The sequence below is a fragment of the Phalacrocorax aristotelis genome, chromosome 7, assembly GCF_949628215.1.
Source record: "Phalacrocorax aristotelis chromosome 7, bGulAri2.1, whole genome shotgun sequence".
NCBI lineage: Eukaryota > Metazoa > Chordata > Aves > Suliformes > Phalacrocoracidae > Phalacrocorax > Phalacrocorax aristotelis.
Window position 1 is genome coordinate 52,619,864 of NC_134282.1, and position 26,133 is coordinate 52,645,996.

Below are 26,133 nucleotides of genomic sequence, written 5' to 3' on the forward strand. Positions count from 1 at the left end.
AGGGCTTTGGTTTAATCATTTGGACACAAGCGCTATTTTTATCCTCTTCTATTTAGGTCTCAAGCCTGCACCAAGGGAAGACAATGACAAAGCCTGTGTCTCCCGTGGCACAGGTGCAGGCAAGGGGGACTGGCTTTTGGGAAGGGAAAAGTGGGGCAGGCAGCGGTGCGGTGGCAGGGAAGGGGCCAGCGGCCTCTTTGCACCTCCTGAGCTGAATGAGCTTGTTGGCACCCCTGACGCCTCCATCGCGAGCTCAGTTGGCTTCGCATGCCGCTCTTGGCCCCGTTCACAGGATGGATTTGTGAGACCTGGGGGGTTTCCTGCCAACCTGCCCCGAACTCCACAGCGGTCATGGGCAGCTCTGGGGGGAAGCCATCACCTGCCCACGTACAACTACAACTACCTGAAAGGGGCTGTAGTGAGGTGGGGTTGGCGTCTTCTCCCAAGTCACTGGTGACAGAATGAGAGGAAACAGCCTCAAGCTGCATCGGGGGAGGTTTCGATTGGGTACTAGGAACAATTTCTGTAATGAAAGAGTGGCCAGACCTTGGCACAGGCTGCCCAGAGAGGTGGGGGAGTCACCATCCCTGGGGGTGTTCAAAAAACAGGTAGACATGGCACTTCAGGACATGGTTTAGGAGGTCATGGGGGGTGTTGGGTTGGGGGTTGGACTGGATGATCCTAGACGTCTTTTCCAACCTTAATGATTCCATGATTCTATGTAGGTGGCAGGAGGACACCCACGCCGTGGCCACGGATAGGGCTGGTGGGCCCCAGCGAGCGAAGAGGTGAGGTGTTGCTGGTGCCCCTCCGTGCGTAAGGGAGCCCTGGGGGGAGTGAGGAGCATGTCCGGCCATAGTTTGGGCAAAGAAGGTCGGGGGTGGGTAAAAAAGAGGAGGAAAAATGGTGCTAGGTTCCACCGAGATTTGAACTCGGATCGCTGGATTCAGAGTCCAGAGTGCTAACCATTACACCATGGAACCACCCTGCCTATAGCCTCTCCCGGCGGCCTCTAGTCCCTTCCCTGACGCAGCCCGCGGCCGCAGCCGCGACCGCCGGGCGGGCGACGCGGGATGCCCGTGGGGTGCCCGCGGGGTGAGTCCGCGGGGTGTCCGCGGGAACACGCGGTGCCAGGGGCGCTAAGGCCGGGGCGGGCGGCTCACGCCCCGGAAGCAGCTCCGCGCCGCCGCCGCGCTCCCCCGGAAGCACCTGCCCGTGGGCGGGCGGGGCGCGGAGGGCGGAAGCGCTGCGGTGGCTGCAGGGAGGGTCCGGCTCCTCCCGCTCCCACAGCTCGGCCTCGGCGCTACCCACCATGGGCACCCGCGACGACGAGTACGATTATCTCTTCAAAGGTAACGGCGGCAGCGCCGCCGCCCCGTCCTCTCGGCGGCCGGGGTGTGGGGATGTGTGTGTGTCACCTTCCTGAGGGGGCCCGGGCCTCGGCGGGGGGCGGGGAGCGGCCTCCTCACGGCGCGACCCGCCGCGGGGGTTGGGGGGGGGGGCCCTCCCGGTGCTCAGGTGTTCCTGGGGCTCGATCGCCGGGGCTCTGCTGGGCGGCATCGCTCATTGCTCATCGCCCCCGGAGGGCTGCGGGCGCCGCTCGCCCCCCTCGCCCCGAAATGGTCGCGTTTGGGCCGGTTTCCCAGCGTTGATCTGCCTCTTGTCCCAGGCTTCTGCTCCCTGCAGGGGCTGAGGCGGCGGCCAACCTGCCGGGATGGCGAGCAAAGATCGTCAGCGAGGATGCCCGAGGCTGATAAGGGCTACTTCCTTTTCCAGCTATCAAATAGCGCTGTAAATAAATGGGTTACATGGTCAGCGTTGGTAGATGATGCGGCTAATTTAATAAAGTAGCATTATTTGCTGCCTTCTGTGTTCTCAGCCCTTCACGAGGGGGTGCCTGCTGTTTCACACCCAGCGGGCCCCGTCCTCTCCTGCACCTCCGCAGCACCCAGCAGAGAAGGGCAGGAATGCCTTATTGTCCAGCACCCACGCCCCTCCAGTCAGCCCTGCAGCAGCGAGTGGGTTAAAATGTTGCAGGTTGCACTGAAGTACTCAGTTTTCGCTCCCTGCCGAGTAAAATACCAGCCTGCTGTAAAGGTTCATAAAGCGTGCTGTGAAACATGTACAGAAATGCTGATGTTTTGAGGTTGACTATCCAATGTTTTAAATCCTACTGTAAAAGCAAGCAGGGTATTGTTAAAAATAGCTGTTGATGGTATTGTAAATTTGGATTTAGGATTTAGGGTGTTGCTTGTTACGTTGTGATGGTGCGAGATCCAGTGCTTGTCATCATGAAACTTGGGTAAGGTGTTTTTATTCTGTCCCCTTAAGCTCCTGTAATAACTTTGAGGAATTAACATTCTTTTTTGGTGCCTGCTTTATCCAATTGCCATGTGGAAAGTGGCCTTAACTCTACCTATAAATTAGTCATCTGTACCTCTATTAAAATCAAATTAGGAAGTACCAAGAAGGGCCTCCCTTGTCAGCCTGCAGCATTGGCAAGGGCCTTGCTGACCACTAGTTTTATCGCGTCAACCAATCTTATCTTAGGTACCTAAGTGTGCGAGCTGTCAAAAGCATTGTGTTACTTTTACTTGTTCGTACAATTCTGTCAGCGTGCTTATAGTTAATGTTTTAGCTGTGAAAGGAACACCAGTGATGCAGAGTTTGTCGGGAAAGGTCCTATCTTTTATTAGACCTGCTTCCTTATATAACTGGGAAATAATTAAGCTGGGATCCAGTTATGTAGAAAAGTTGAAAGCTAGTTTAGTTGATTGCCCCTCCTAAAGCTTTATCTCTTTACACTATTTCATGGAAGCTGTTGGGAGTGCAGGGAATGCTATGAAAATGGTGCTGTGGAGATGAGCGATTCAGGTTTTGCAAAGCTAAAGCAGACTGCAGGAAGTTGGTGCAATGTCACGTAACTGGGATTAATGTGGCAGCTGAAATAACATAGCAAATGCAGAGAAACACTAATACAAACTGTGGAAACTTTTATAACTTCCCAGAGGTGACGATGATTCTAAACAAGCTGTCACCGCTCTGGAATGGTCTTGAAATTATTGCAAGTAGGTCTCTGAAATGAATGTCTCCTTACCAGGCACTGGTCAAAAAGGCAAGAGTTAGGTTAAAAACTCTTGGAAAAGGAAATGAGAACTCAGCGGGAACATTAAGCCGATGTTTGAATGAGAGACATGAGCATCTTGGGGCTTGAGGGGAAATGTAGGCAGGTGAAAACAAAAAGATATAAAGTCTCACAGAATGTGTACATGAGTTTCGAACTGGTGCATTGCCATAAATACTATAAATGGGTTTGAAAGTCTGCACAGATTTATAGAGGAAGAAAAATACCTGTTGGGGCATTTCAGTGTGATGGTTACAATGGCAAGTCTGAAGGTGCTGCTTGTTTGAAGACGCAAGGGCTTGCTAGGACAAAGCCTGTTTGTTCTGTTACACATGATGGTTCTCAGACATCAGTTCTTGATAGTCAGACTGGGTGTTGGTCCGTAAGGTCACTTAGTCTGGTAGGACAGTTCTTCTGGGTTTATGAACTTGAAGGGACAGGGTAGGCTGGTGGGACTGAGTTCAGAGTTTGACATGATTTAAAATAATTGGGTGCTATTCTCTAGTCTAGCTGTCTTTTATTATTCTTGAGCTAAACTGCCATGCATCTGTTTATGTGAGACCTCTTCCAGCAGCTGTATGTCACAATCTGGCTGAGCTTGCTGGTGGGTGTAAACTGAGCCCACCTGTGCTGCTGTACAATTAAATCACAGTACCTATTACAAAATACCCCTTTCCTGACTCTGTTGCAAACCTTCAACATGTGCTAAAGCCTAAGCCTAGCTTGTAAAAAGACAATTTCTGGTAAATTCTACTTGTCCAGCTACACATTTTTGTATTCTTCCATACTTTTTGGGTTTAGTTGAGAGCAGTGCCTGCTGTTCCCAGCACTGCACTTGAGGAAATGCAAGACCTATGAAGTTCAGTTTGTAGAAATCTTGCTCTAATTTTAATGGGAGGAAAATATAACAGTGATATAAGGATATTACTTTATCACTTAGTAAGTTAAGCCTGGCTTAAATGCAGGAACTTTTTTGATTGAAGTAATGTACTTGCAGTAGATGAGTAGTTATCAAAGCTACCCTCACTTGTAGAAGATTTCTTCTGTGTTCTCTATGGACAAAGCTTGAGAGCACCTGGAACTCTGGATTTGGGGTCAGACTTTTCATTTCTGAACGTGGACCTGACCTGGGGTGATGTTCAGCTTATTAGGAAAAACTCCAGTTTCAGCTGTCTGCTTCCTACTTTGCATCACGTTCATTTCTCCAACTTTTCCCTTTGACGTTGAGGAAATGCTCTGAAATTGAACAAGCTTGTTGGTTTGGGTTTTAGAAAACACTTTTTGTGTGTGTGTTTAGAGAAATTTGTGGGGGAAAGTGGTTGTGTGACACCCATTGATTTCTACAATGGCAGTGAGCCCTGTGCCTTCACTGCATTTGATGTGGGGTACTTTTGTGCTGTAATAGACCTACTGGCTGAGCCATTCTACTACAGAGGCGTTTGGAGGCCCAGCTCTGCGTTACATGTTGTACGTACAGGTAACGAACGACCCCCACCCCAAAGTGCCTTTGAGATGCCAGTTCTCTTTGTGGCAGGAAATGGGTGAATAAAACAGGGGGGCACAAGTGAGGAGGGAGATTGATGTGAGACGTGATCATGTTAGGTTTATCACCAGCTCCCTACAAGGTGTAGGATCAGGTCATCTTATTCATGTTTCCTTTAAACTCCAACTGAAGGGGGCAGGAAGAGCTGTTCATCAGCAGGTTCTTCTGGGGGTCATGAAGATGTGTCCAGGCAAGATCTTTATTTATGTGCCTCTTAGCAGCAGAGCTCAATGCACAGACAAGTGTTTTCAGACATTGTAATCCCTTAGTGCTGTTGTACATGCTTTAAATTGTGGAATATGCAACTTCTGTAATAACTTTTACCATAGACAATACAAACTAGTGGTGCTGGACTTTTCTGTTTTCAGCCTGATTAGGTTGTCAATACCATGTTTCATGATATACTTGAAATGTTCAGAAAATACTTTAATTAGGTTTAGAGGTTTAACAGAAATAAAAATTGGGTGAGTGAGCTGGAATGCTGGTGAAAAATTAATAATCCTTTCTTGACGTAGTTCTCTAAATTGCTTTTCATGCAACTTAGGAAATTGAATTCTTATTTTGGTCGTCTACCGGAATAAAACTGGAATCATAGAATGAGATTTATACAGTAGTGTGGACTTCGTACTCTTTTTTTTTGTTGTTGTTGTTTTTCTTTCTCCCCTTTCGACCAAATGTTTTTGTGCTGGTTTGGGCTGGGTTAATTTTCTTCACAGTAGCTAGTATGGGGCTGTGTTTTGGATTTGTGCTGAGAGTAATGTTGATAACCCAGGAATGTTTTAGTTCCTGCTGAGCAGGGCTTAAACAGAGCCAAGGCCTTTTCTGCTCCTCACCCCACCCCACCAGTGAGGGGCTGGGGGGGCACAAGGGGTTGGGGGGGGACACGTCTGGGACAGCTGATCCCAGCTGACCCCAGGGATGTCCCACACCATGTGGTGTCATGCTCAGTGTATAGGGCTGGGGGAGGGGGGAGACGTTCAGAGTGATGGCGTTTGCCTTCCCAAGTCACTGTTACGTGTGATGGGGCCCTGCTTCCCTGGGGATGGCTGAGCACCTGCCTGCCCGTGGGAAGCAGTGAATAGATTCCTTGGTTTGCTTTGCTTGCATGCACAGCTTCTGCTTTACCTCTTAAACTGTCTTTATCCCAACTCACAAGTTTTCTCACTTTTATCCTTCCAGTTCTCTCTCCCTTCCCACCAGGGCGGGAGTGAGCAAGCAGCTGTGTGGCTGGGGTTAAACTGTGACAGCTTGTCTTAAACCTTTGGGCTGGTTAATGCTATAGGTAATCAAATGCATTGATTTAAAGCACGTAGTTGCAAGTATTGAACTGGCACATCACTAAACCAGTGAGATTGACCAGCCTAGTAGCAGTCACCTGGGGCAGGTAGATCACTTTCATGACTTCCAGGATGTGCCAATACAAATCTCCCCTGAATGCAAAGCTTTCTAAGGTGCTGCTCCTGTAAGGGAAGTACTGGTCCAAAGAAGGTTATTGATGGAGGTTTTCAAGAGTAGGTCTTGTGGCTGAACTTGCTTAAATGTTTCCTCTAGGCGTTCCTCCTTGCAGTGCTGATGTAGTAAAGCTGTTCGCTGATGATGCAAGTTGGGTGGTACAGGAGAAAGTCGGAGCGCAGCGCTGGAAGGGCTGAGTGCTGATGGGGACTGCAGGCCTCCAAACAGAGTGGGATTCAGACTGTAAGGTTTGATGCCTGGGGACTCATTGGAATTTAGTGAAGTCAGAGCTTGCCAACTAAAAGCTAGATCGTTAGGTCTGATCACAGGCAGACTGAGCTGTCAAGGTGATAGGGTCAGGAAAATATATGGAAATATTAAAATCCCTCTATGCACCACAGAGAGATCTTGCCTAGAATGATGTGTGCTGTTCTCACGGAGTGGAAAAGAAATTGAAAAACTCACAGGGAAGATGTTTGGGGAAATGGACAGTCTGTTTATAGGGAAACATTAGAGAGGTTGGCTTATTTAGCTAGTAGAACAAAGCTGAGAGAAGATGCGGTCGCTTTCTGTAAATACCCCAGCGTAAACACCACTGGGAGAAGAAACTAATAAGCTAATGGACACTGCTGGCACACGAACCCCACCATCCGCTGACCGCTAATTTCTTCTGAAAATTAGAAGGCAATTTCTAACCATTAGGAGTGAGTTTCTGGAAGAGCCTAATAAAAGCGTGTGGTGCAGGAGCAATTAGCTTTAACATGGAACTAGATAACGTCATTTCCCTCCCAGAAACTCTTTGCCTGGGATAGTTAGAATGGGACTTGGCATCCAGGGTCATTCCTGCTGTATTTCTATGCTAATATACATGGGAACACTGTGTGGTATAAAATATCAAAACGAGGTGGTTTGATAAGGAAAGCAAAATTAAAATTAGTAATACGATCTGAGTGGCTGTTAAAGCTGTTTCAGTTTGTAGTTGTATTCAAAGAGTGATACTTGTTCAGACTGGCAGAAGTGCAGAAAGTGTGAGGAGTCTTAGGCACCTGCTGACATCGCAAGCTGTTCTTGTGTCCCTGTTCAAGAGGAGCTGTGATGGCCCAGTTAAATAGAGGAAATAGCTGACTTTAAGGAGGAAAGTCTAATATTTTCCCCTTTTAATTGAGACATATTAATCTGGTGCTGGAAACCATTCTGAACGTAAGCGGCATGGGATTCAGACAGGTAGGGAAAAAATCCTGGCAGGGGAATTGAAATGATCAGTCTATTGTTAAATGACTTAAAGTTGTCCTTTGAAATAGACACTGAACAACAAAAATACGTTTGAGGGGAATACTTAAAGGCATGCGATGCAACCTGTTAGGAAAAGGAATTGATGTGCGTAGATTGCTTTTCTTGCTCGGAGAAGTTTCTGGCCGCTGCCAAAGCCACTGCTGGCTGATAGCGGGGCTGAGGTGTGCAAAGGGAGTTGACAAGTTTTGCCTCCAGGAACTTGTTGGTAACATGTCCCAGTGAATACAAATATGATGTCATCTAAAACTGTGGCCTAAACCTGCCAAAATAGTTTCAAAGAGCTTATTTGCCTATGAAAGAGGAAAGCTGTGGCAGTTGGCCAGGAGGTGATGATACAATTAGGTGCCCTGTCCCCTGCACTAAGTTTATTAGGGTTTAGCATCTCCTGTGCCAGCAAAGCTGTTCGGCCATGTCAGGGCAGCCGACACTGAACAGTGCTGACCTGTCACGTTGGAAAGCAGGATCCTATTTGCATTCAGCCTACGTGCTTGCCACCTACCTGCGCTTGTGATCTTCATAAACAGAAGTGGTTAACAGAGCCACTCTGTGCTTTATGCAACTTCTGTAGCTTGGCCGCCTGCGTGCTGAGTCAGCCAGTGGAGGAAGCTGGAAAGATGTTTGTTTTGATGAAGTATTCTCCATGAGGCCATGTTTGAAGCTAGCATTTTCTGCAATTTTCATTTTATGGAGGGCGTTTCAAAGGTGCTGCTCTGCCCTTTTAGTCAGAGAAAATCCCATTTATCAGGATTGTTTTGCGTTATTTAAACAGAAGATGATGTTCAGAGGGTTGCTGTGTGGTGCAGCAGCAGATGGGAGTATTTGCGCTGCTAGACTGAGACTTAGAGCGGGGTTTCTCATGTGACTGAAGTGTGTTTGGTGGACTCATTCCTCTGTTGTACCACACAGAATCTTTAACGCTGTTCTGCAGTGCCTTAACTGTTAAATGCTGTATGTTACCGAGCAAATATTTGTTTTTTTCAAAACAAGCATAGCCCCAACTTTTTTTCTTTTGTCACCTGAGTACACACTCTTTTGCTTTGACCGGCCTTGATTCACTGCTGAACTTTAAGATTAGCCATTCTTCTCAAGGATCGTCCTCTTTCTCCTCCATTTCCTTCTGTTACCAGTTCAGTACCTTATCTTCATTAAGGGCAAAAGATCATCCCGAGAGGCTCCTGTTGGTGTGACTCAGGGCTGTGAATGTGTTTCATCCAGTGGCCTACATCTTGGTAGTGAGCTTTAAGTTACACTTAAACTTGCACCTTTCAACTCAGCATTACAGCACATTGCAGCAAATCCTCGTAATTTGTTTCTTCCTGTAGCAACTGGACTTTAAACCTTCTGTCAATCTTTTGTCAGGTATAGCTGAATCCTTCCAATTAGTGTGCTTGGCACTGGTGCTGTGATGAGTCAAGCTGGGCTGGGGAAGGAGGAGCGGATGGTGGCTCTAATTCTGAGGCCCAGCGATACCTTGGCAGCATTTTAGTTTCAGGCTCTGGCCTAAAGTGGCCGGGAGTCGCAGCAGCAGTGAGGGACCACGGAAGGGCAGAGTGCTATGGCTCAGGTAACATTTTTAAACTGTCCGTCAGCATGATGGTTGTCTTGTGGGTTTTTTAGGTTTGGTTTTTCTTTCTTCCATTCACAAATTTTTCTGCTGCAGTGGGGAGCCTCTCTTCTGCAAAGGTACGAAGACTATACAATGGGGGCAGGGTCTGCTGCCTGCCCTGCGCTTCGGCCTTCTTCAGCAAAACAGGTTTCAGTTGCATGGTGTGGCGTTTTTGTTTTGTTTTTTAGTTCTAGTGTCATTACATGGATGTGAAATCCAAACTGTCCCCAACTTTTGCAGTGACAGCCGTGTATATTCTTCCTGGAGGAGGATGTTCTTCCATGTTGGGCAAAGGAGACTGAAAAGTGACAAGTAAAAGTCAAGTCTAATGTCTGTTCAAAATGCTGGTGAATGTGGCAGCTCTGGTTTTCTAAAATAATATCACGCTCAGGCAGTAGATCCGTGACAAGGGTGGTGGTTTTGCCATTCTTTTACTTCATGCTTCATTCTGGAAAATAAATGCTTATTGCAGGTGATTGTCAATGTATTATCTATATCTGGCATCTGATTCTCATGTCATTTTTGTCTTGTAGTTGTACTTATTGGAGACTCTGGAGTAGGCAAGAGTAACCTTCTGTCTCGATTCACTCGCAATGAGTTTAACTTGGAAAGCAAAAGCACCATTGGAGTAGAGTTTGCAACAAGAAGCATTCAAGTTGATGGGAAGACAATAAAGGCTCAGATATGGGACACAGCAGGGCAGGAGCGATACCGAGCTATAACATCAGCGTAAGTGAGAGCTTGTATTGCTGAAGAGAAACTTTTGCTGAGGAGGGTAATTTTGGGCCCTTCTGATTCTTCAGAAACTGCAAACAGGGCATTTTTGTATTTTATCTTGTAATATCCACAACCTATGGGGGAAGGAAGCTTAAATATTATTCAGTCCAGAAACCTGATATAGTGTGTCCCTGCGCTAACCAATTTACTTCTCAGTGCTCTCATGATGTGTAACTGGAGGCATTTCAAGCCTAGAATGCAAGAGCTTTGAGAGACTCATTTCAATGCAAGTGATTGATAAAGTAATATCAGTGCTCATGGAGGTTTTTATGAGTGGTAACCTAAGACCAGAAACCCTTCTGTAGCAGTAAGGGGAGACTGCTCACTTTGCTTGCTCATTTAATTGGAAAAAAATAGCAAAATCTGGATTTAAGTAAAGCTGGAGGTAATTGTGGGGTGGGAGAACACAGCCTGTTTCTTTTTGTGCCTCTCTCTGGTCTGAAAGGACAGCAGCTGTGGCCTTTTGTAAAGGTAATAGATCAGGCTGACATTTTTACGATCCAGTGAGTCACTCTAAAGTCTCTCTATCACTGGCCGTCCCCATACTGCACCCACAGTGATGGGTGGGGGAGACTTTTTAGCAGTAGATCAGAGGTTGAAGGTGACAGTAGCTCCCCAGAGATTCCAGAGCTTCATGTTTGGGATGCAGGGTTTGCCCCACAAGCGTGGGGCTTGGCTTACCCCCGGCCTCTGAGCTGTCCTGGCTGCTCTGGTGGTCCTGTGGCATAACCCTAGTCTGGATGCTCTGCTTTACCGCCTCAAGTCCTACGTAGCCTGCTTCTGGATATTTTTTGTATAGCTGTCTTAGTACTAGCTATTTCCTGTTATTGTACAGTAACTTGTCACTTCTAATCGTGATGTTTCTTGGTGGTTCTCTAACACGTGTCTTCACCCACAGGTATTATCGTGGAGCTGTAGGGGCATTATTGGTGTACGATATTGCTAAGCACCTCACTTACGAGAATGTAGAGCGATGGTTGAAAGAGCTGAGAGACCATGCTGACAGCAATATTGTAATCATGCTTGTGGGAAACAAGAGTGACTTGCGCCATCTGAGAGCTGTGCCTACAGATGAGGCCAGAGCTTTTGCAGGTTGGTGAACTCAAAATAATTTCCTAATGCTAACTGGCTGGGGATCTGCCTACCTGATCTTAGGTACGCGAGCGTGCTGCTACGAGGAAAAAGAGTGCGGCTGGTGGTGTTCCTCACTGTCATGTGCTGGTGTTTGCCTCTCCTTAATTCAGTCAAGAAGGAAGCCTTGTAGAACATGCACGCTAACGTGGTTCCAAGAATCAGCCAGAGGCACTTGAAGATTTTAAGCCAGATTTAGTCTATTAATTATGCATTACTTTTCTCAGAGAAACTGTCCTATGGCTTTAGGTTTGCGTTCCTTGTATGGTGGTAGCTTTGCACCTGTATATGGCCACCTCTGTACTGACTGATCCGGAGCCCTGTGCAGATGCATGTGGCTGAACAGACTTTCATTAAACCGGCTTTCTGACCCTTGTTACTTAATTAAGATCTGTGAAAAATAATTCCAGGTTCTGTAAATCTTGCCTTGTTTTAGGCAAAATTTCTTTCATCCAGGAGCATAGCTGGGTATCTTACGCTGAGGCTTGCTGTAGCTGCTTTTGCAGAGCTTATGGCCAGCGAGGATCCCTGCCTGCAGGGGGAGGGCTGTCGTTCCCATCAGGACTAGCCCTGTTAAATAAGCTGCGATGGCATACCAGCAGGTGGGAGGTGGAGAAACTCAATGAGGTTAAAGAAAAATCCAGAAAGCTTCCGCACACAATTCTTCAAAGTGCAGCAGATTCTCACTTTCAGTGATGCAGGAAGATGTGCCTCAAAGTAACGCAGGACTGGACCGATCCCTGTGCTTGAGGATGAGTGTGAATTCTCATGTTGGTGTTGGGTGTTGCTTTCAGATCACGTAAGGGGGAAAACCCCACAACTTTTTATACCCGTGCATCTCATCAGAAACACCACGTGTATAATCTGGTACAGAAGTTCTTCCAGATGGGAAGCAGATCTGTGATGTACCCCTCTAATTATGGTATTTCTGTCCCCACAGAGAAGAATGGTTTGTCATTTATTGAGACCTCTGCTTTAGACTCTACAAATGTGGAAGCAGCTTTCCAGACTATTCTGACAGGTGAGTCATCCAGTGCTTTGTGTTTCGAGGGGGAAGGGCAGAAGGCTGCTCAGATAAGATGCAGATAGGCATTTCTTTGCCTATAAGGTGTTTAAAATTTTGCTATTTAATCATTCTTCACAGCCATAAGATTTGGAGGCCAGTTTTGAAGTGTCACTGTTGAAAGGCCAGTCTTGGACTCGGGAATGAATCCTTGTTCACTTTGATCTGCCCCAGGTTTCTAGTCAGCCTAGTTTATGTTTGAGTTTCCCATTTGTGTATGATACAGGGAGTGCCTACTGGAGGGAATTGTCTCATGCAAGCATCAAGTTAAAACAGCCATTGTTTATCAGAGGAGAAGTCAATTAGTTGGTTTCTATCTTTAATGGTGACCACAGCAGTTGCCAAGGGAAAAGGGATCAAAGAGTAGAGATCCTTCCTTTGAACAATACTGGTAGTCTGAGACGTAGTGACTCCTGAGCTGCAGGGTAGTCACTGTCACTGCCTTTAATAGTCCTGGCTGGATTTTCGGCTCTGTAACATGTGATGGCAGTGACTGCTGCATTTTTTATGCTCTGTGGATAAAGTACTTCCTTTTTATTTAAACCCTTTTTTAGATAGGCAAAACTTGTTGAGAGGCTGAGACATCCAACTACAACTACGTGGGGGACCTTAACTTAACTATGGCTATAAAGGGTAGGGTAGGAATTCACAAATTGGTGTGGAAATCACTGGCTGTCATGGGACATTGCTGTGTACCCTGTCAGCTGTAGCCAGGGCGTAGTGGGACAACAGTGGCGTGTGTGGGTTTTGCGCTTTCGTCAATCCCAGCTTTGGCAGATGCCTCTTAAAATCTCCTCGAAATATCTGCAAAACATCTGAGAGACTCCTCTGGTTTTGTATGTCTCTCTGTTCTAGGTGCACTAGGGAGTGTCTTTGTTTCCTCCGAGTGCCTCCAACGTGTTTCCCAGTTGCAAATTTAAACTCCCTCCATCCCAGTGTAGCGTGTGCCAGGCTACGTGATCTGCTTGGTATGAGCAGCGGCCCCACTTCTAAACTATGTGTCTCTATTAATCAGATCTCATTGCTGTGACACTGCAATCCAGTTAGTTTTGAATTTGTTTTTCTCTTTGCCTGCTAATTTAGGCATTTTTTTAAAAACATGCTAAAAAGCACTAGTTAGCCATACTGGAACACGCAGGTGAGGAGGCAGCTAGGAAGTTATTTAATGTAACAAAAGTATAAATTCTGTAGCATTTTCTTGAGTTTGAAATGCTCTCTACCCTAGCAGTGGAGAGAGTTGTGAGGCTGCTGGAGTATCATCTGCCTGTGTCCGTCTGTTTCCTGACCTACCCTTAGTTGTAAGGGTAATGTTTTCCGACAGGTTCTGGTTCTGTTGTGTTTTTTACAGCGGGTTCCTATGCAGTAGTGCTCCTGTCCATGTACTAGCAAAAAAGTAAGTGTGTGTGTGTTAGATGAATAAACGGTGCGTAGGGATGCTTGTCGTCTTGCTGCTTCATGCAATGCTGTGACTGGAACTTGAGTTAATTTCCTCTTCAGCCAAACCATGCAGTTCCCCTTTAACTTCAGTGTAGTCATTTGGTTGTAAATCAACCTTGCACAAATTTAAAAAAGAAAAAAAAAAGAGAGAAGTTGTGTGAGCTTACACATTTACTCCCTACATGACTAACTACTGATGCCATCGGAGGGTGGGTGGCTAAGGAGTGGCTGAATGCGATGGTATTGGGGATGCCTGCTGGATTTCCTGTTTTTTCACCTACCTAAAGGCAGTCCTGTCAAAAATGCTCCTGAATTTGGGCATGGATTTTTCATGAGGAAGACATTTTTATTGCTTACTTGTAACTGCTAAAACCTGAACCTTCTTCCTTGATGCATTTGTCCATGGTAGCCCCTCTCCTCTCAGGAGCACTTAGACTGAACTTTGAGGTCAGATTCTGGCCCAATGTGCTGTGTGTAACGTAGGACAGCCTTGCTGCATGCGCTTTCAGTTTTCAGAGGGCGTCAGGGCTCTCAGCTGAAGGTTAGTTAACTTTCATACTTGTTCAGCACCAGCGCTAATAAAACAGAACTGGAAATACATCAGACATTGCTTATCGCCTCCCGAGATGGCTGTCAGGCTGTCATAGCCAATATAAACTGGTCACCTAATTGGACCATTCTGTTCTCTAATGGTGACGGCTGAAGAGGTGGGAAGTTTGCTGTGTGCCCCAGGCTGCTGCCTTACTTCCACGGAGCTGCGTGACACTCAGGCGATACACTGCTGTTGCCATGGGGAAGGAGTTCATCTCTTGGGCACAGGCTAGGCTGCTTCTTTATCTCTCTTCACATGCTTCCAACTGTACCTTTTATTGCAGAAGTTATTTTGGACTCTAATTCACAGAGGTTTGATGTTTTTTCTAGTTTAATTTTTCTGTAAGGGAGAGCAGTCTGTAAGGGGAGAACAAGGAATTAAAGCTTGCCCTCTGTGGACTCTGACAGGTTGTTGAGGCCGTTGCTTTTCCACAGATGTTCCCTCCATGTTGCTCTGACAGTCTTTTGGGTAAAGAGCTCTTGGGTATGCGGACAGGAACCTTGTTCAGGAGGGACTGATTCAACTGTGCTGGAAGAAACGCTTCTGCTGATTAGTGGGCATGTGGCTAGCTCCAGACAGGAGCTCCTGTTTCAGGGAGATAAAGATGAAGTAAATAATGCATTAGCAGCAGGTTGGCTCCATCTCAGCTGTGACTGGCATGCAAAGGACAAATGTTCTGCCAATAAACTTCTCAATAACACTTCACAGCTGGCTTTTTCTGTTAATGATTTGCTTTAAAGGAAAGAGGGGAGCAGTCATCTGAGGAATGTGGTTTTCAGAGCGGTGACCCTGCAGAATCACGGATAGTCTGTGCTTGGCAAGGCTGCCTCCAAGCACAGTGCCTGCGGGTGGAATGCTCGCTGTCCTTTGAAGAAGGAAGCCGGTGAAGCCAACAGGCTTTGCCACAGGCTGCGAGCGGAGGTGGCTGACAGAAGAAGGGGCAGGGCATGCTGCTGCACCAGCTCTGCTAGTATTTGCAGTGCTGGGAACTGCACCGCAGAGACATCCCAGGCTGCTGCCGATGCTTTTCACAGAGCTTCTTAGATCTCTCCTGAACAGGGTGTCGTGACAGGTCTGTAGCAAAACTCCTTTCTCCTCCAGCCCTACTGAAGCTGGTCTGGTTGGGACAGTGATGGAAATTTGTAAGAGTACTTGCCCTGGAGGTGTAGCAGGGGCCGTGTTCAGCTTCTCCACATGTAGATTCTCAGATTAAGCCACTTTGAATAGATGGCTTTGGGCATGGGAAATACAAATCCATTATAGTTAGCACAGCCTAAGTGAGTATGTGATCTGCTGTTGTTGCAGGTGGAAGAAGTGGGGAGAAAGCTTTTCTTTCCTCTCCCTGTACTATAAAGGACTTTTAGGGGGTGGAGTAGATCTTACATCTAGTCCTGCTGTGGATACCAGATGAGCTTTTGGGGACCTTTCCCTTCTCTGGCTTAGAGTAATGGTCCTTATCCAAATTCTTCTGTTGCAAGATGTCTAGACTTCAAGGGCTGATTGTTGTGCACACAAAGCTGCTTTGTATCATTTGGCAAATAGGAGAGACTGGTATTATAATCCTATCCACTCTGAGCATTCACAGCAGGATAAAGCATCCTTAAAGTAAACTGAAGCCTGCCTCTGTTCCTTGCCTGGCTCTGTGCTGTCTCTGTTCCCCTACTGCATTCTGCTGCCGTTTCATCTCTACGGAGTCCCATCTCCAAGGAAACAACATCACAGAGCATTAACGTCAGAAATTTTAGGGATTTTCCTCTTTTGTTAGCTCTGTACACCTGAAAATGAATGAAACATTAGTGCAGGCTGAGCAGACAAGGGCCGGGCGAGCTCCTCCTAGGCAGCAGTGTCACTTTTTCCCAGCCCTCTTACAGTGCAAGGCCTGTCTCACACAGTTACCAATTATGCAGTGATGCATTCTGCTGAATGTGCTCTTAATAAGGTCTCATTCAGTTACTGAGCAGAGCATAAAGTGTAGCATCTTCATTAAAAAGCGCATGTCTTCATTAGACTGGCATTCCTCGGTGTCAACCAGCTCCAGCGTAAGCTTTGCCGCTGGGCATTTTGCCCCACTGAGAGCAGGTTTAAGCTGTTCCCACCTCCCCTCACACCAGCACAGCTGTGCGTGGAGAAAGAGTGTGTGGCTGACCCAGGGAAAGGCAGGTTTTAGCCATTTAGGCCATCACCTAGGGCAGTACGCTGTGGCTGCACAAAGGTTTGTGCTGCAGAGGAGGGAGAAGCGGCAGCGAGCAACAAACTTGGTGCTGCTGCAAGTTGATTCAAGCAGCACAGCTGCTAAATGGCCTTGCAGGATTGCCAGGGAGGCCGGGCAAGCGGGGATCATGGAAATACGTTCCCAGAGTCTGGAGGGAGAGACCCTTTATCAGCAGAGAAATCAAGTTAAGATTGGTTTTAAGGCTTCAAGGCTCACTGAAGATCTTTGCTGTCAGATGAGGGTGTCATACAGAGGGCACCCTGTTGTGAGCCCTTGCTTACAGGGGTGGAAGAAGCGTGTGACCGCTTGTGTTAGCGACCAGTATGAACTTGTGCCGGAAGTCCTTTGGAAAAGTGAGAATTGCTGCTGCCGAAGGTGCTACTAGGGAGCTTCCAGTAATGAAGGTGGCAAGAGCCTTCTCCTGTTGAATAGGAACAGGCAGCATTCTGCTCCTGGAGGTAAACTGGCTGTCTACCCCGAGCAGGGGCAGGGTAGTGGAACTGAAAATTTGCCCTGAAGAATGCAGAGCAGATCTCTTGCAGCTCCGCACACAGGTGCTCTGCTGAAGGCTGAGTGGCCTGCCACAGGGCAAGGCTGACCTGCACCTGCAGATTCCCACGTGGAGTTGCAGGTGGCTTTAAAGACCTGACTTCGTGGAATTCACTTAACTGGTGAAGTTGTTTACGTGTAAGACTGTTGGAAAGAAGAGTGAACTCAAGAAAGGGGGAAATCAGAAAATCCTTTTACGTGTGCAGCTCTTGTTCGGTTGCCTCGGTGACTTGATCTGTAACGGAGTGCCTGTGTAAAATCCAGTTTTCTGAACGGTTTATCCCTATCTGAGTCTGAGCTGTCAGTTTGGAGGCCCAACAGGCAGATCCTTTCGAAGTGCCGCTTGCAAAGATTGATGTCACTGTACAGTCCATAGATCCAGCGCAGTATCTACGTGAGGGATCTTTATTTTGCCAGCAGTCCCACGGATGTGTGCAGCCCTGCTCTTGCTCCTCCCAGGGAGCACTGGGCCTCTGCTTGTGTTGGCAGCTTATATCAGTGCAGGCTTGTTGCATCAAGGGCAAGGTTTTCAAGCCGTGTTTGTCAGGGACGTTTTTAGCTCCTCAATGCCATCCCTTCCCATTGTTGTAAAAGCAGGCGCTTAGCTGCGTGATCAGCCCTTGGCAGCAAAGATGACCTCTCTGCACAAGGTTGCTCAACTTCCAGTACAGAAATGATGTCAGGACGTGCGCTAAGCAGCAGCTCATTAAAATTCTGAACAAAGGCTACTCACTAACGGCAAATTTCTGGTGGAAAAGACGTGTCCTGGTTTGGAGTCAGGTGAGGTGTGTGTTTGGACAGTCCTTATCCAGCTGATAGGAGACTCCAGACCTCCAGAAAAACTTGGACCTTTGCTTTGGTTCGCCAGAGTTGTCGGCGAGCTCCGCTCATCCCTGCTTTGCTCTGCAGGAGGAGGGAAGTGCGGACACCCTTCTCTTCTGCAGCCTGGGCTTATCCAAAACCTTAGGGCAGGGCAGTGAGCTGGAGCATGCAAATCGAGCGTGGGCATCAGCTCCCTTCTCTCGGGGGCTCCGCTGCTTGGCAGCGCTGCCAGCACGCTCTGCTGTGCACAGTAGATGTGGTGATGTCATTTTAGGGTCGGCTCTTTGCTGATTCTGAAACGCTTTCAAAGTTTTTTGTTAAACTCAGGTTTAGCAAGCTTTTTTCTTTTTTCTTTTTTTTTTTTTTTTTTGAACTTTAATGGTTTAAAACTCAATTTGCAAGTGAGTTCCCCATGTGCTACTTTTGGTGTCCTTTATTTCCTTTCTGGGGATGCGGTGCTGCACATGCCGCACTCTTCTGCGCAGCATTCCCCAGTGGCAGTGTGCTGGGAAAGGCACAGGAGTTTAAGCTGCGCTGTTCAATTTATGCTGCAATTTCTTTGTCTGGGGTCCGTGTTTCTCCTCTGTAGTTGTGAAGTTTAGATGCACTAACACAGTGACTTTTGTAAAGCACTTGCGCCCTGCTGAAGGGGTCAGGTCTCCTCTTTTGGGCCCCAATTAACATTTTCTGAAGATTTAAAAGTGCTTGGGTGATAGGCTATTGTACATGATAGGCATGTTGAGGAGAAGAAATTGCTCTTGCAGTCCTATCGGAGATAGAAATATTGAGTGGTTGTTTTTAATCCCGCTGTTGTCTGCGGGTGTGTCAGCAAACCTGCAGCCACCATCCCCAGAGCCTTGGGAACCATCAGAAGGAATTGATGGGGTACACGATTTCTGGTTCCTAGCAAAAATATTGGTGAATTCTGTCCATTTACTAACTCTTATCTCAAGGGGAGTAAAACAGTTGGTAAAAAATGAAGTTCTTTTGCAAAAATATAAATATTTTATTCCCTGAATATAGAAAGCATCACAGTTGAACTTCTTGTGAACGCTTCTGCGCGTTGCCTGTATATTTCCAAAACTATGGGAAATCCTTATATATTTTATCCCTCGTTTCCCTCAGACTTAGCTTTCTGATGGTGTATTGCCGGTGTACCCGTAATGACTAGCTCTTTCTCATCTTCCAGAGATCTATCGTATCGTTTCCCAGAAGCAAATGTCCGACAGACGCGAAAATGATATGTCTCCGAGCAACAACGTGGTTCCCATTCACGTCCCTCCAACCACTGAAAACAAACCAAAGATGCAGTGCTGTCAGAATATATAGAATTGTTCATTCTTTCCTAAAAGGCTGTGTATATTCCCCAGGTCCAAGATTTAAATATATTTGTAATTCTCGTGGTTACTTTCTTGTGTTTAGTTACTGCTTATTCCTTCTGAATTTCTCCATGTCTTAAACACTTTGATTTCAGTGTTTATTAATCTGTTGCTTCTGTGTGGCTGCAGTATTTTCCCAACACCGACTTGTCGGTTTTGGTTCAGTAAATTGTTTGGAACTGATCCGATCTCTTTCCAGCATGATGCCCGCTAGTCAGAGCGCAGACACCTTTAGTGAGCACTTGAAGGCGTTATTCTGCTCCTTGCGAAACAATTACTGTCAGGTTAACTAGGAAAACATCTCTGGGCAGGATAATCTTTCTTTGTCTTAAGATGTTGTGTACTGCATCTAAAGCTTGATGAAGTGCCCATTGCTCTGAAGTGCAATTTTAATGTAAGTTAATGTTTTTGGCTAAATCTTCAGATTGTCAAGTTGAGGATTTTTTAATAGAACATTAGAGGGGGGAGAAAAGAGAATTTCTTGCAAAGAAGCAGCAGGGTTCTCGCTACCTGCAAATGAGCTTTTGTGGTTTGGCACCTGCTGCAGAGGAGGTTGTGGCGGGAGGCAGGGCTGCTGGGAGGCTGGCCGGGGGGTCGCTGGAGGGACTCCGCTTGAGGTGCCGCTTGTGAAGAAAGCAAAAGCAGGAGCTGCGTAGCTGATGAAGGGTCACTCCAACACTGGAACTTGCAGCGTGTGTTTTGTGCTGCCCGAGACTTGGCCTCCGCAGTGCTGGTGGTATCAGGATTTGAGGATGCCTTTTTTCTTTCGTGGCGCGCAGACCTGAAGGGTGGTGTCACGTATTACATATCGCATTTATTAATACATGCCACACGTATTAATATATTCAAATGCTTGAGTTGATGAATCGCCAACTTCCACAACCTGGCCTTAGTTTTCAGTTCTGTTTCATCCGGTATTTTTAAATTATTCCGGTGATTTGGTATACGTTCTTTAACAAAAACATCTGGAGTGGTTTTCTTACTGGATGCGTTCCTTCTGTGGTCTGTCGCCCAGTACCAACCAACTGTTCCATTAGCTTGTTCAGGGATACATGAACTGTGCCTTCTGTCACTGCACTCCAAAACCGCTGCGTATCGCTCGGCACATGCTGCTCCCAAACACGTCATTAATGTTGAGATCTGGGGGCTGTGGGCACTGAATTTCCACAGTATTTCAAAGAACTGTTTGTTGTATAAATGCCTGCAGTTATTTACACAATTCCAGGGAAGTAATTGATTGTAGGGGACGTTTCTCAAACTCTGATACGACCCGCTTGGAACATCCAAATCTGGGTAGGCACTACCAGCTGCGTTTCGTACCCAACCTTTCTGTCTTGCGGTGCTCATGATGTGTAAGGCACACGGAAGGCATTGCTGTAGTCGGTCACTTGTTTTTTTTTTTTCAAAATCCATTTCTCCTCCTAGTATTGGTTCTGAAGATGCTATTTTGATCTGTTTGTAAATTACTTTGTATTTTATGCATGTACTGTACCTTGATTCGTTATTTTTTTAGATTGATTTAAAATATATTCATCCATGATTCTAATAAAGAATTACAGGGGACGACTCAGTATGGTGTTGGCTGTACTTTTTGGGAGAACTGGGATTTGACCGGGAGGTTTTCACTTACTGGAAGCCAGGAAGCTTCTTGGAACAGGCTGCGAGGAGAGGCTGAAGTGGAAGTACCCCCAGAAAAGGAACTGAAAGGGTCATGCGACGCAGTTTTGCCACCTTCACTCAGATCAGGCCTGCAGCTTTTTGGGGCTGCTGCAGTTCACAGCCCTGACAGTTTGGCAGCTTCAGGAAGCTTTTACGCTCTGAAAACCCTGTGGGTTCACTCTAGTCAAACCTCTGAATAGCTTTTACAAACCTGTTGGTTTGTTTTTGGTTTTGGGTTGTTTTTTTTTCCACATTGCCACCAGTCAGAAAATCCTGTGGGACAGAGAACTACCGCCTTCCACAGCAAACGGTTTAAGCTTTTTGATGCCACTTCGGTGTCCTGCTGAAGTGGCGCGCAGGAGCCAGGCTGCCAGCGAGCCCCGTGCGTGGTGCCCTGGCCGTTTGCTCGCCCACGGAGCGTCTGGGGCTCTGGGGACAAAGGCAGGAGAGTCTGAGGATGAGGTGCAAGACTGGCCCCTTGCTTGCTGTGGGAACTGCTCTCCCAGCACTTTCTCTGGCCAGACTGGAGCATATTTTGGAATTAACTAAGTTACCGGGGCAGCCGGGTTCTAAATTCGTCAACTGGAAATGCAGGATGAGTTTTACTTTGCTTCCTGTTCCGATTCACGTAGAAGGCAGCTCGGGTCAGCTGTCACGTCAGCTTTGGATTTTGCATGGTTTTATGCAAGACGCTTCCTTCTGCAGCAAGCGCGACCCGAGCCCCCCAGAGCTCAAGCGGCTGTCGGAGGCCGAGGCCGCCCCTGCCCCACGCAGCGCTGCCGTGCGTGCCCGTGCTTCTTCCGGCGCCTCGCCACAAAGTGCCGTGTTTAACTCCTGGGGTGCTGTGAGATGGCTGCGTGTGCTGTTAGACAAAGTAAGGACTCCGGGGGTTTCTGATGGTGCCTGTTTTTTTTTCACCACACCAGAACTTCAAAATTAATAATAAAACAGGCCTCAGAAATGCTGTGCAATAACTGATGTGGTACTTACGAACTGCTGCAACATGGAACGTGACATTTTCATGCAGTGGTTTGTAAAGCCTTCGTAAGCGACCGACTTCTAAAGCAAAATCAAGTGGTATGTACAGAGATGGAGCTTCTTACCTATTAAAGGCTTTGCTTGTGCTCTGTGGTTTCGTACTGCTCTTTCCTGACTCAGCACCGCGGTGCTCCTGGCTGGCCCCAGGCTGGGACAAGAAGGTGCTTCACAAAGTGCTTTTGGAGAGACGATTCCAGACGTTAGTCCGTCTGAACACTGACCCAACGGGGTATTGTTCCCGTTCAGCCGCTGATGAATTGTTCTCTTCCATAGCTGGCTTTACTTCTGGGCTGAAGTGTCTCTTTGCTAATAGGAGACAACTGATGTAACAGACGCTCTTGGGCTCTGAAATGAGCTTTCTGAGTTTCTGGGAACTCTGCGTAATGCTGCAGAATTGGCTTTACTTGCCAAAAGCTTTTGCTATCATATTTGAAAGTCTCAACCTTAACAATTAGGAAGCTGTTCAGCGAGTGTCAGTGGTTCTGGCGTTTGGTGGGCGTTGTGGTTCTGACCCTTAAGCAGAAAGGACATGGAATTGTTCTGCTTTAAAGACATTTTTATTAAGCTAGAATTACTTATTCTATCAGTTCAAACCTGATGAATTTCCAGACTTAAATAGCTTATTGAGTGTGGCTTGCCAAATAGGAAGATTACATGCTGGGCTTTAGTTTACAAGATTTTTAGAACTATGAAGCACAAATAGTGAAAAAGCTTCAATGTGTAGCAGTCCGCTGCGTTGCCTGGGAGTCATTCGTTCTGAAGGCGTTTCTGCTGCAAACCGGTGCGTGTGATTTATCGATGAGGCTCCCCGGGAGCGCCGTCAAACCTGCCGAGCCGGCGGCCGTGTGCCCGCTCTCACCGCTGCTGGGTGCAGTAGGGAGGCTGTGCTGGCCCGTCCTCCAGCGCCCGCCCGGAGGCACGACGACCTGCTGGCGTCACCGAGCGCTGTCACGACACGCACCAAATTGCATCGCATGAGAATCAGAGAGAGGGACCTGGTGCTGGTGCTCGCCTCACGCTGCTCTTTGTAGGTGTGCGAGCGCGCGGCCGGCTGCGTTTGTGCATCGCCGCGGTCGCGCGCCCAGACCCACTAAGGTAAAACTGCTGGGGAACGAGAGCTGCCGGAGGAGTTGTAAGACACGTACGGAGCCAGTTACGTTTTGTTTTAAAGCTGGGCCTTACTTTAAATTAACTCCAAATTACAGTCTGAATTACAGCGTGGTGTTTCCTGAGAAGTCCTGCAGCAGAGAAACCAGCTTGTGGCTCGTAAGCCTGACACCTGTGGGCTTTTCTCGTTGAGGTGGGCAGCCCCTTCGAGACCAGCCCCGTCGCCTGGAGAGCTCAGACCTGAACACGGGCTGGAAGTTTCAGTCTGCAAATGAGTACGTTTGAGAAATACGCTTTGAGAGAAATTCAATTTATTTTGTACAAGGTAGAGTACCTTTGCACAGTGAACAAATATATTACAAATCTGTCTTGCCTTAAAAAAGTATTGCCATTTTGGTGCCTATTGCCTAAGCTAATGCTAATATACAAGAAGGTATTTTTTTTGTAGGTTTTGTTTCTTTGTTTCCTGTTAAGCTCTATACACATTGTTGCATTTGGTTTGAAAATCCAGCTTGGAAAAAAAAAAAAGAAAAAAAGAGGAAAACTGAGCACATCTCTGCTCTCTGGAGTCTCATCGCAAACTTTACAGCAACACACACGCAAACATTGGCCAGGCTGGCAGCTGCGACTGCTTGTGCTAGGTGTCAAGGTAGGTCTCTAACAAGAGCATTCCCTATCGAACTGCCTTTCTCTTGATTATTTTTGAGGTAAGTCTTTCTATGCATGTACATAAAATATATTCCTACTTGCCCTACAAAATAATCGCCTACTTATATCTCAGATAAGGCTTTCCTGGAAAATAAAACTGCTATTGCTGATCAGTCATTGCCCCCATGCACACATGCAGCATCCATGTAACTACTTATGCATTATCCTGCAACATGAAACTCTGCCGCTCTGGGAGCCTGGGGGATCCCTGGGCTCAGCTCGTGGGTTGCGCAGAGGGGTCAGAGCCAACGCGACCACCCGGCGGGGGCCCGGCTCCCCCGGCAGCGCATCGCCGGGGCTCCCCGTGCCCTGATGCCAGCGTGTTGCGGCAGCGAGCCCAGAGTGCTGCGCAGGCTGCCAGCGGCTCGGTACCGCCGTGCCAGGGGCTGCCATCGCCGAGGCGAGGGCTGAGCCCGTCTGCGGGGACGTGGGCTGGGCCCCACCAGGGTGCTCCAAGTGACTCGATGCCTGGTCTGACTCAGAGCCGGGACCAAGCCGCTGCCTCCGAGCTGGGAGGCTCCCCTTACCAGTCCCCTGGACCAGCAGGTTACGCGAGCGATCATGCTTTGAGCAACTGATTGGTGCTGGTTTCGGTCTCGTCTACTCCCATCAGACTGGCGAATGTGCAACAGAATTATTTTTCTTTTATATTTAAGAGGCAATCAACTTGCGACTTCCACGTTTGCCTAATAAAATTACATACTTAGAATCAATACTATTTCATGCTCAAAATCTACAAGGAACTGCTTAACGGCAAGTATTCTACTTTCTAGGTCAATAAAGATTACAAAAAAAAAAAAAAATCATGGTGGCTTAGTCCAAAATTTTACCATGGGCCACAAAGAGCTGCTGAACCCAGTTTCAGCTCAATTTAATGACATTTCAGGTAGAATCATCAACGGATAAAGTTGCACTACATGGTAATGCACATCAAATTAAAGGGTGTCGTCAATGGCATGCTGTGAAGTGAATCATGATGAGATGGTTTGTAAAGATGGTCTAGAGAAGCCGACGTGTCTGAGCTTTAGGAAATGAAACCAAACCGGGGTTAGTCTGGGAAACCTGCAGCGTCCCGGGGAAGGAAATGACGGTCCATCAGTTTACGCTGCCTGGCAAATCTGGTGGATTTATCTAACAAAATAGAAGCTGTATAAGGAAAATTAAAGCCTATCTGTGCCAACCAATGTATCGTCTAGCTTGTTGAAAGTGCGGTAAGCTGGGGGTGAGGCTCGTTGTTGAAACTCAAGTCATTAGTGAAGATCAGGGACATCTGCCAAGATGTTACATTTTAAAAACTGCACAGAATGAGTCTGTGTTAATAATATTCCTCTACTCAAATACCCTGGTACTGAATATAAAGATGAACATCTCAGCGCTAATTACCAGGCATGATCTGCACAGGTTGCACATGGTGATGGCAGTAAATGAGGTTTCCAGACAGTGAAATGACAAGTTTCCCTGCTTTTGTTCAGAAAAATGTCCATTTGCATGACAAAGATGTAAAATATATTCCAGCGTGTTCCTAGTCACCTTGTCCCTAACAGTAAAAGGTTTCTTGATGCGGCTGGTAGAAATGTACATCTGTAAGTCCTTCTACTTAGCATGTTTTTGTGTTTTATTTTACAACAAAGCCAGGGTTAGAATACACGCCATGGAGAATTTTTGCCTGGAGCATGTAGACACCTTCCTGGGGTGACGTACTCCAGTCACACGTGGAAGAGGTTCTCGTTAGTTCCTGTTACCCATATAAAAATGTCTTTATAAATAACATCATGCAGCAGCAGTTGGCCCAAGCTGATGTGTTACGGTAGGTCCTTGCGTAAGACAGGCCGAAGTCCCGTCAGCATCCTGCAGCGCAGAAAAGGATTGTCTTCTCTTTTGCTTCCTCAAAGTTTGTGTTTGCAGCACAGCGCACCAGTGAAGTTCATCCCTTTACGACTGCTTGTCCCAAGATGGCCCGTGCGTCGGGCTGTGCCTTACGGGGAGGAGGTCGTAGTGACTAGGAATGTGACTGTTCCTAGGCAGGTCGTATGGATTTTGGAGGTAACTGGCACTCCGACCGCGGGCATCTTGGACTACGCTGACAGTGGGCTCTGGGGAAGCAAAGGAAACCGGGTTACGGTAACGCGCAGCGCTCTCGGAACTACTCTACTCATGCCTTTTGTCACGAGCACAGAACACGAGCTTCCCAAACCACCTCTTCCCCTTGCAGCTTTGCTGGCAGCGCACGGGGCAGCGCACGGGGCACACCAGGGAGAAAGCCACCAAACGGGCAGGTGGTTCCCCAAGCCCTGCACATAATGTCTTCAAAAGACCAACACTTCTGTGCTTTCAAAAATCTTGCAGCTGGACTTTGCAGCAGTTTAAACCAAGGGTGCAAAGAGGGAACTGCAGCCCTCCTCTGGCAGGGCTGGAGGAGCAATTCGGTGCTGTACCACGCTCACGTCCACACGTAGCGCGGGTCCCCGCCTGGGCCTTAGCTCCCCAAATCACCGCGCTAATGCACAGGCCTCCGCGCAGCCAGCGCCTCCCTGCACTGCGCCAAGGCCGTGCTACTTGTGTCGGGAAAGGAATTAAAAAAAAATCAGCATCTACAATAAACCCACGAATGGTTGGCACAGACCTTCTGCCGCCTGCCCCA

At 47.4% G+C, this 26,133-nt stretch overlaps 2 protein-coding genes and 1 non-coding gene across 6 annotated transcripts in view; 1 reads left to right on the forward strand and 2 right to left on the reverse strand.

The window, feature by feature from the left end:
- Positions 1–911: 911 nt before the first annotated feature.
- Positions 912–983, reverse strand: TRNAQ-CUG (transfer RNA glutamine (anticodon CUG)). The gene has a single exon. It is a non-coding gene; the product is annotated as a tRNA-Gln (tRNA).
- Positions 984–1,207: 224 nt separating this feature from the next.
- On the forward strand, positions 1,208–20,550 carry RAB11A (RAB11A, member RAS oncogene family). Its single transcript, XM_075100757.1, has 5 exons — positions 1,208–1,352; positions 9,552–9,747; positions 10,694–10,887; positions 11,867–11,947; positions 18,791–20,550. The coding sequence occupies exons 1-5, from the start codon at positions 1,313–1,315 to the stop codon at positions 18,928–18,930; spliced, it is 651 nt and encodes a 216-aa protein (XP_074956858.1). The 5' UTR covers positions 1,208–1,312; the 3' UTR covers positions 18,931–20,550.
- The window catches only part of MEGF11 (multiple EGF like domains 11), a 312,524-nt gene continuing 306,759 nt past the window's right edge, over positions 20,369–26,133 (reverse strand). For all 4 annotated transcript variants that reach the window (XM_075100751.1, XM_075100754.1, XM_075100752.1 and 1 more), the window contains one exon: positions 20,369–25,585. In XM_075100751.1, coding sequence (XP_074956852.1) covers positions 25,425–25,585 — 161 coding nt within the window. In that variant the 3' untranslated portion in view covers positions 20,369–25,424. The remainder of the gene's footprint in view (positions 25,586–26,133) is intronic.

What these genes read in the sequence shown, in the direction of transcription:
- RAB11A (XM_075100757.1), top strand. Translation starts at nt 1,313, where the DNA reads ATGGGCACCCGCGACGACGAGTACGATTATCTCTTCAAAG. An exon ending in TACCGAGCTATAACATCAGC is followed by an intron (nt 9,748 to 10,693) that starts GTAAGTGAGAGC and finishes CTTCACCCACAG; the next exon opens with GTATTATCGTGGAGCTGTAG. An exon ending in TGAGGCCAGAGCTTTTGCAG is followed by an intron (nt 10,888 to 11,866) that starts GTTGGTGAACTC and finishes CTGTCCCCACAG; the next exon opens with AGAAGAATGGTTTGTCATTT.